Source organism: Abrus precatorius, unplaced genomic scaffold, assembly GCF_003935025.1.
Source record: "Abrus precatorius isolate BTA unplaced genomic scaffold, Abrus_2018 Scaffold2, whole genome shotgun sequence".
Classification (NCBI taxonomy): Eukaryota; Viridiplantae; Streptophyta; class Magnoliopsida; order Fabales; family Fabaceae; genus Abrus; species Abrus precatorius.
In genome coordinates, this window is record NW_020874362.1 from 31815969 (window position 1) to 31825273 (window position 9305).

Consider the following 9305-nt stretch of genomic DNA (forward strand, 5'->3'; position numbering starts at 1 on the left):
AGTGATAGATATTTTTGAAATATTTTTTCTCAAAAATATGTAATAAAGATATTTTTAATTCTAAAAAGAATTAAAATATTTAATTTAAAATTATATTTATTTTAAAATATAATAATTTAATATAATATTATAAATATATTATAATTTATATATAAAATTTATTTAATATATTATTATAGACTTTGTGAGTTTAAAATAGATTATTCTATCAAGTTTAATAGACTTTTTCTAAAATCTATTCAATTAATTAAATATTTAAGAAAAAATAAATTAATTCTATGGGAATAATCTATTTTAAATAAACGGATATGTTTGCTCTTTTGGGTAATGGGAATAAATAAAAAAACGAATTCGATGTTCTTGCATTCTATTGATGAAGTTATGGCATGAATGTCTAGAATATGTGGGGCCGCACAAAGGGTGTAAGCTCGAGTTGCTCCGTTTCATTTAACATGTAAAATGATAGAAAAAACTCGGGTTGCTCCGTTTCATGACCTTACTGAAGTATCGTTGAGAGAGGAGCCAAGTGTTCTATCTTCTGTTCTGGTTACAGAAAGTGCAGCTTTCCAAGTTCTTGCCATAATTGTTAATCGTTAATAATGTTTTGTGAAACCAATAATTTCAAAGACAAGATCCTATCTCTAATTTTTTAATTTTATACCTACATTCTTTTCTTTGTCTTATCCTATGTATTAATGTTTGAAATCTGCAGTACCGAATTCTTTAACCTTAATTCTAACCTATTTTATTTCTTGAAGGCATATGATATTAATATTTCTGCAAATAATGCTCAATACTTTCAATGATTTTTCTGTTAAAATACTAATATTCTATGAACCAGACCAAAATACGTATCCTAAGACTAACTTCTTTACTCGTATTCATCTAGTTAAATGTGAAAAACCTTGATCATTTACCATGACGTGCTGATGCAACTGACTTCAGCTCATTTAACATTGTACTCATGCCATACATGTTACTTCTGTATAACAACTTAATCCTAACACTAATATTTATACTAAAATTTTTGATAAATTTTATATTAATTGTCAAATGTCTAACACAACTCTCCTCATTTACCTAACTTTAAAACCAATTATGGAGCCATAATCAAAGTTATAAATAACATTTCAAAAGATGTAACTTTTGTCCAAACTCATGATGTTAAATGATTTATGTAACTGATCTCACAAAAGAAAATAAAATTTACAATATCAATTGAAGTTATCATAAATGACATTTTAAACCACTATTACAGTAATATATCAATTCACAATAAAATGACAATATAAAATATCCTTTAAATTTATTTAAATAATTAACGGATGAAATCGCACTACTGCGGCGAGTCTGTTTGGAACCATCCACGCCAAGTACTAAAAATTGAACATCAACAGACCTAGCAGATTAAGACGTAACCTGGCTGGGTTCTCGGTTCGAAGATTATTCCGATCCAAATTCAACCAGATATTTAAGCAGTTCAACCAATCAAAGCATAAATTTAACCAATTGAACGAAACAAACTATAACCCCAAGACCTTATTGGTTCATCCGGGAGTTGGCGGTGGAGCTCGAACAATAGATTGTACTGGCTTGGTCAATTCTCATTATCTGCGAATACTCCCGCCTAGTGCAAGAAATTACATTCTGAAGACTACTTAACAGTAAAAACTTAATGCATGTAAGTCCACTAATTAACAATTAACTATTATAACCAATTATGTGATTAAGTATTTCTTAGACAGAAAATAGCAGGCCCTGGAACCAGGCGCTTCATGAACCACTATTTCGCAAAGAATTTTTCTTTGAAAAAAAAATTGCTCTACATTTTTATTATCCTCCTTATAGCTAAATTTAAACACGTAACACGCACAAACTGTAAACGTTGATAACTATCCAACAAAGAGGCATAGAGTATACAAGAGTGATTCATGAATCACGTCAGGCCAAGGCTTGACAACCTACAGTTTCCTTACTACCTGAAATGTACCTCAACCCGCCTGTTGATTTACGCGCCTCAACCGGAGTCCAACATCTGCTTCACGATCTTGTTCGTTTAAACCTGTACCTAGTAAAATAGTATCCTGCATCCCTGTAGAAGTTCCTGCTTCATTTGCCTTCTCAACATGTTCTCCGTAGTTATGCAACCTCCGGCCAATCAGATACCGGTCGTCACGTATTGAATTGTGGAGATTTGTGAACCAGACATGAAATCTCTTGGCACAGAAGCACAAGAAACTGAAACAGAGGCATCCCAGCCATGCAAACCGATAGACAGCAGAATTGACCACCAAGGGGTACCCAAAAACTGGAAACACCCCTCTGGCCAAAACGTAAGGGACACACAGTGCTGTCAATAGTTTCATTATGATTGGAAGTACGATCTCCCGAAGGACCCAAAGACCTTGCAGCCTGGAGAAACCATCCTCTCTCACCCTCTCAAATTTTACTCGCCAACTTTCATCTACGAGAGGCATCATGTGGTCCAACATAACCTAATCAAAGAACCAAGTCAACACTAGAAAAGTAGTAGATAGACAGAGTCAACTCAATTATATAACAAATCTAAGGGTGACAGGTTAATTGAAAATGGGGACGTGCCCAATAAAGTTGACAGACATGGGGAAGGGGAGACCAAAACAGAAAAAGGGTGGTATATAAGGCAAAATTATTAGTTGGGCATGAAACAAAGATTACAATTCACAAGTTGGGTATGAAACGAGTAGATAGTAAAGAAACTAAGGCATTGTTTCTGAAGGGAGTTTTGGAGGGAAAAACAACATTTCTATTTTAAATAAATATATTTTAGTTTTATAGCTTTTAAAACTAAAGATATAAAATGATAAATTAGCATAAACATAAACATAATATATTAATTATTTATTTATTATCATAAATGTTATATGATTATATTAATTCAACAACTAATCTGCAAGCAAAACACCTCACCTCACCTCAGTCTGATTATAATTCCAAGAATCCAAGCAGTAAACTCACTGAGACAAACCCCTCTAATAAAATTCATTTAGATCCAATTATAGTCATTCATTCATAATTCGGTATTTATCAACCCTTGCCAATTTGATCAACCCAAAAAATTCACAATACCCTTCAATCTTACAAGAGATAGAGAGAAACATCCTACTAGAAAAAGGAAGGAACATCAACGTACCATACAAGGCAAAAGGAAAAAAATATAGATTACAACAACCAAGCTTTTATCACATCAAATGGAGAGTCACACGGATTAAACATGCCATAGGGATTATATACTGCTTATTTACTGATTTGACGCCAATATTTATACAATCCATCCCAAGCAGGTAATTGGCAACTAACATAAATTTTGGTGAATCTGTGACATGGATCAATGAGGTAAAAATTTTTTTTCCAGAAATTTGATACTATCAAGAAATTGTTTTATTGATACCAATGCAGTACTAGAGTAGAGCAAAAAAACAGTTTTTTTAAAGCAAAAAAGTGGTTTCCCAAATCAAATCAGCAATAATTTATTTATATATCTTTTAAGTATTTAAATAAACTGATAAAAGTTGTCCATAAAGTTAAAGCCAATCAGGAAGTGCAAATACTAAAGGAAACAAAACTCACCAATCTAGTCCATATCTTGAGAAATATAAGGCCTAATGCCCAGTCTTGATAAAGGAGGAATACTGGACTTTCATCCACTGGAACTCTCATTGGCACAATTACCAAAAGCTCAAACAGAAGCCCAATTAGTACTGGGATGACAAATATCTGTAACAAAAAAAAGAGGGGTGAATCACTTAAAAGCAAATACATATCTATGTATAATCAAAGGGTCAGGTTCAGAAACATGATCAGTAACTAGAATCATCCTTACCCATATTGACAGAAGAGCAGAACTCTTCACAAGAATGCCACACCACTTCCATATTTGGCTAAACAAAGCAGAAGCCCTCCTTTTCCTAATTTGCTCAATTGAGTATCTAACTCCAGCAACAGCAGTCCAGATCACATAACTTCCAATTATAAATGCGTATAGATCTAACAAAAGAAATAAAATCACTAACACATTCAAAATATAAAGCAAAGTGACTTGAAAACTTGTTCATCATTTGTGTACCATTGCACTTAATGCCATGAGTTATTGGAAGGCGAGGAATAGAATTGAAGAGTGCCCGTCCAAATGAAATCGGTACAACTATCAGAGCAGAGTTGAAGATGAGGAGAGTCATCCAAGCAATCACCAGTAAAAGAACAATGCGAAGCACAAAGGCATAACTGCTATAGTCATAGCAAAATACTTAATTAGATGGTAACAGTGTAACAAACTATGCAGAGTGCAAAAACCATGAAACCAAAGACCTAATCATGACCTCAGATCCAATCCACCCCCCTCCCCCCAACAAAAAAAGGGAGCAAGGAAGCATTATATAACCAGATAAATATATGTAGTGCAATATTAAATAATTCATAAATCATAGTTGTAGAATTTCAATTTGTGAGGAACTCACTCAGAGTCAGATTGCTCATCATTATCATAATCCTCTCCAGCATTCAGTTCTCCTGCTGTGTTAATGACCCTGTTCAAATCATCGCCTGCAAATGGCACCATACCCTGATCATGCACCCCAGCTTGGACTAACTGCAGCCTTTCCTGCCTAGCTGGCTCCCCATTTCCATTTTCTTGATTACCACTGTCATCAGGTCTAGGCAGTAAGAAATCAGTCAAACCAAGAGCCCAACCAACAGCAGTAAACCAATAGCGGAGTAGGGATTTAATAGTTGTCCTCAATTTAAAATGCTCAATAGCGAATGGGATACAAATCTGAAATAGAAGCATGTCAGCTGGAATTTCGGTGAATGGATCAGATACCCTGCAAAACCATGCATATTCACAGTAAACAAATGTGACTGATACAATCTGTGGCAGGTACTAAAATTGCTTAAGGGGAAAGCTTACGATATGTCAAGTGGGAAAAGGGAAGGGGTCATCCGCATGGCAAGTTTGACAGGCAAAAATACCAGCATCACAATCAGACTCCCATAAACTGCAACAGATAACAGAACCCTGCGAGCATGTTTGTGAACAGGATCATCTATCAGATCACGGAATGGATTGTAATTTGGATCAGCAGGGTCCCGAAGGAAGTACAAAACACCATTGCGTAAAACCTGCAATGGGAAACAAAGAGGCCACATGAACAGTAGATAAACAATATAACCAGGGCTTTAAAAATCATATCATGTGACAAGAAGTTACCCCTCTAAGAAGGCTGACAAATATGCTAATTTGTAGCATGTATACAATTCCAACAACCCAATGAACCAATGAGCTTGCTAAAGGGGATGCAGAGAAGAACTGAACTCTGTGAACCATTGTCTTACCAAACATCTGTATGGTACAAATATCAAGCCACCACCCACACATCAAAGGAAATACCCCAAGTTCAATGACTAAAAGGAAAGCAACCTTAACCATCGTCATCAAATGCCTCATTGCTGCCAAAAACTGCCTGAAGAGAGATGGGATTGTCTCTGCTATAGAAGCAATGCCATAGAACCTTCCCATGGTCAAAGGCTCACCTTTTGTGTAACGAATTAGAGCAACAATTCCAAAGTAGCAGAAAATCAGACTCAATATAAAAACATATCCAATAGCTAGAGTTGTAACATCAGAAAGCCTTGAAGTTCCAATTGACCCTCCTCTCAAGAGATCAGCTGAAACAGACGCACTTATGTTGTTTGACACTTCACTCAATCCACTACCATTCACTTTCAGCATTTCTGCAACCTGTTCAATTGATCCATTTCCTTGAGTATCAGATGACAAGTTTTTAACAGCTGTTAAAGCATTCTTTAAAGTAATGTTTGCTAGAGAAAGAGATGTGTCTGCAAGTGGGGCCACAGTTGACAACACAGGACCACTAGCAGTTGAGAAGAACCAAGATAGATAATGGAGTATGATGCGGCCCAATGAGAATGGCACAAAGATTACAACACCAAGGAAAATCATATTGCTTGCCAGCACCTGCATTGAGAACAAAGCATTAATTTTATAAACAGGAAATGAGGTAAACAGTAAATTTATTGCCAAAGAATAAAACAGACTTAAATATTTTGTAGCAAATTAATCAGAAAACGGTAACAATTTGCATAACTTATGATCAGTAGAATGACCAATTAACATGGGGAAAGGAAAATAAGGATATAAAGTGAACTACTAATGCTTTAGTTAATGAAGAAACCTCAGCTCAGTATCAGTTTTGAGTGAACAAAACATTGAGGTTCATGCAATAACAAGTTCCTAATTGAAAGTTTTATAAGCACAAGTATTTAATATTTATCTAAAAAATGATAATAAATTTTCATCAATTATATTATAAGAAGTCTCCATCCACACAGAATGGAAAATGTGATTACCAGGAATATGTCTCATCCATTACCCCAAAGAAGCAGACTAAGATTATGTTTGGAACCTCTGGATACAGAAGATAAATAACATTTAATCGAGTAGGGAGTGGAGCTAGTCTACTGCCACACATGTGATTAAAATAAGCTTAATAGTGTTTGGAACTTGGATAAACACTTTGATAAACCGTTAAGCACATATTGAATAACAGAATTTGGTAATTTACTAGGATGAATTAATTCAGATTTTATTATTAAATGAACTACTTCCTATGCTGATTTTAGCTTTTAAAGGCTTATTCTCATCAGGTTCAAATTCTAGTTTATGAAAATAAGTCCAAAACAGCTTATATGGGTGTCCAAAGCTCTTTAAACAAATGAGCTCATTCAAACAGCACCAAAGTGTTTCATAAGTTTTTATTGCAGAAGCATACTCATCCAAATGGGCCTAAATAAAGACAAAACTTATAGTAAGTCTCAAAGGATAAAGTACAAAGTTAGCAGCAAGTCAAGATAGGATTAGATGGTTAATGAAATATAATTGAGCATAGCAAGAAAGCAGTATGCCTGGATGTGCATAGTTTTACCTAGGCCAGATAGCCCATTTTTTATATCAAGAAGCATCAACAATACCACAAAAATAATAATAAATGGAAAACAAAAATCAAAATCAAAAGAAAAGGTTGCTAGACTTACAGTAAATGCATTCTCAACCAAATGAAACACTGGACCCTGCATGCCAACAAGTTCATCAAAGGGAACATCCTCCGCTCCATCAGCATCATCCAAACCATCAAACATCTGCTCAACATGTGCCTCAAGACGTGCTGCTTGCATTTCCCACCGTGCAGCAACATTTTCAGCATTTCTTCTAATTACTTGACCTGCACCTGCAATTCCTTGTGCTCCACCAGCATCTTCCCCATTCCCATCACCATTAATATTACGATTAGCTTGTCCAGGAGGTCTTCTAGCAATTCGAGCACCATTTCTGTCTACTTCATCTTCTCTTTCGGCATCCTGTCCCCCAATTTCTCGCAAATGCCTAAAGTAATCTCTCAAAGAAGTGGCCCCAAGAAAAATGAAGACAATGCTAGCAGAAAGTAGGAAACCATGGAGGCAATCAGTAAGAATAACTGCTGTCGATAAATGGCTTAAGAATAACCTCTGGGCTTCACCTAAACTCCTCACAAAAGCTAATCGCCATATCCAAAATGTTATGAAAGGTATAATTAAAAGCCACACAGATAGCACAAAACTCAGACGCAAAAAGAATTGAAGAACATGGCAAGCTTTCATTGCCATTCCAACCACAAACTCTTGAAAAGGTAACCTAGCTGGGGCATTCTCAGCATAAACAGGAGAGAAGGAGAATGCATGCTTGCAGACCTGCAGCATAAGTAAAGCACATTTAGGAAAAAGACCACCAACCATAGAAAAGGAAGACATCAAGTACATGAAAAAAGAAAGGGGGGGGGGGGGGGGAGGGGGCGCAGAAGTACACTGTAGTGGGTTATTCGACAAATTTGGTGTGGGTGCAAAGCAAAGCCTACTATTGAACATAGCAAATGCATAAATTTAGAAACAACCTGCTGTATGCTTAGACATCTAATTCATATGTATTGAATTCAATTACCTCTTGTAGGACCATGAGTGATTTTTTCTTCTCTTGTTATTTATTCTGTCAAGTTCAAAATTGGTAGTTTTCCTAACAATGTTTAGCTGCCTTAGAAAATTGCGTGGCCTCAGCGACTCACTCTTAGATTTCAACAAGAAAGATTACATATAAAAGGGGTATAACATAATTCCATCATTAGCCATTTGACATTTTAACGTGTAGAGCTAGACAACCATTTGCTAGGGCCTGCTTTTGTTTCCATCATTCTTAACAACAAATTACGAAATTTCAGAATCTTTATCTTCATCACTAGACAACTGATCCGAGCTCAAGTTCATTCATCAAACAGAAGCAGTAGAAAACATATACATTTACGATAATCCATTCAGACGAGGATAATTCCCAAATATAAAATATTTGGATCAGAAATTAAAAAAAAAATAAAAAATGCAGACTATTCCACACGATTAACCCAAACAACGAACTACGAGAACATTTCAGAACTATGCATATGTAAACAAACAACGACGAAAAAGAAGAGAGACCACAACCTCGCATTGGCGTGCGTTGCTGTGATTAAGCCACTGAAGGAGACAATCCTGATGCACAAACTTGATGCTCCCGCTACACGCGCAGGGATACCGGAGAGGGTTCTCGGTGTCGCCAGGGTTCCGGCATATTCGGCACACGTCCTCTTCCTCCTCATCGTCGTCGTCGTATCTAGCAGGCACCGCCGTCACCGCCGTCGCCGTCGTCGGCGCAGTCCCTTCGATCTCTTTTCCCTTCGAACCGCGAGGCGACGAAGCGGAAGAGGAGGAGGAGGAAGACGAAGACGAAGAAGAAGACGGAGAATTGGCAAGGGTATCGGCGGGGATAGGGCTTCCGTCGAGGGAAGCCGGTGGCTCGTGAGCGATCTCCATGACGGTTTGGACCGAACCGGCCAGGGACCGAGTCGGCGGTGAGTCAGGGCGGGTCAGGGAGCGAGTCGGTGAGGGTGGAAAAAGGAAGAGAAAGAGAGAAGAGATGAGAGAAATTGGCGAGTGATCGAAGATTTGCCGTAAGGATTTGGAGTTTTCCCGAGATTGCCCTTGTTTGCTGATTTATATTACGCAATTGGGTTGGGGTTCGGTGACGTATATGGTCATGTGGGTTTTGGATGATTTGGCACCTTGCGATTTGTGCATGGCTGTTTTGGTCATGCTCTACCTCAAAATCTACCGTTTTAAATTTATTTATTTATTTTTTAATATAATCGATTCAATCGAAATATATTACTATTATTCAAAGAAAAATG

At 36.7% G+C, this 9305-nt stretch overlaps 1 protein-coding gene across 3 annotated transcripts; it reads right to left on the bottom strand.

The window, feature by feature from the left end:
• Positions 1 to 1149: 1149 nt before the first annotated feature.
• LOC113857630 (probable E3 ubiquitin ligase SUD1) lies at positions 1150 to 9097 on the bottom strand. Of its 3 annotated transcripts, XM_027489714.1 has the most exons (10): positions 8563 to 9001; positions 7090 to 7782; positions 5246 to 6013; positions 4946 to 5157; positions 4497 to 4859; positions 4106 to 4263; positions 3863 to 4026; positions 3610 to 3756; positions 1991 to 2495; positions 1150 to 1627 (listed from the first exon to the last, which is right to left on the bottom strand). In XM_027489714.1, the coding sequence occupies exons 1-9, from the start codon at positions 8929 to 8931 to the stop codon at positions 1992 to 1994; spliced, it is 3378 nt and encodes a 1125-aa protein (XP_027345515.1). In that variant the 5' UTR covers positions 8932 to 9001; the 3' UTR covers positions 1150 to 1627; position 1991. The 3 variants fall into 3 exon arrangements, with proteins under 3 accessions (XP_027345515.1, XP_027345513.1, XP_027345514.1); XM_027489712.1 differs by having other exon boundaries at positions 1285 to 2495; positions 4106 to 4266; positions 8563 to 9097; XM_027489713.1 differs by lacking the exon at positions 1150 to 1627 and having other exon boundaries at positions 1698 to 2495; positions 8563 to 9081.
• Between the last annotated feature and the right edge of the window lie 208 nt (positions 9098 to 9305).

What these genes read in the sequence shown, in the direction of transcription:
- LOC113857630 (XM_027489712.1), bottom strand. Translation starts at nt 8,931, where the DNA reads ATGGAGATCGCTCACGAGCCACCGGCTTCCCTCGACGGAAGCCCTATC. An exon ending in GCAACGCACGCCAATGCGAG is followed by an intron (nt 7,783 to 8,562) that starts GTTGTGGTCTCT and finishes CTTATGCTGCAG; the next exon opens with GTCTGCAAGCATGCATTCTC. An exon ending in CTGCTCTTCTGTCAATATGG is followed by an intron (nt 3,757 to 3,862) that starts GTAAGGATGATT and finishes TTTTTGTTACAG; the next exon opens with ATATTTGTCATCCCAGTACT.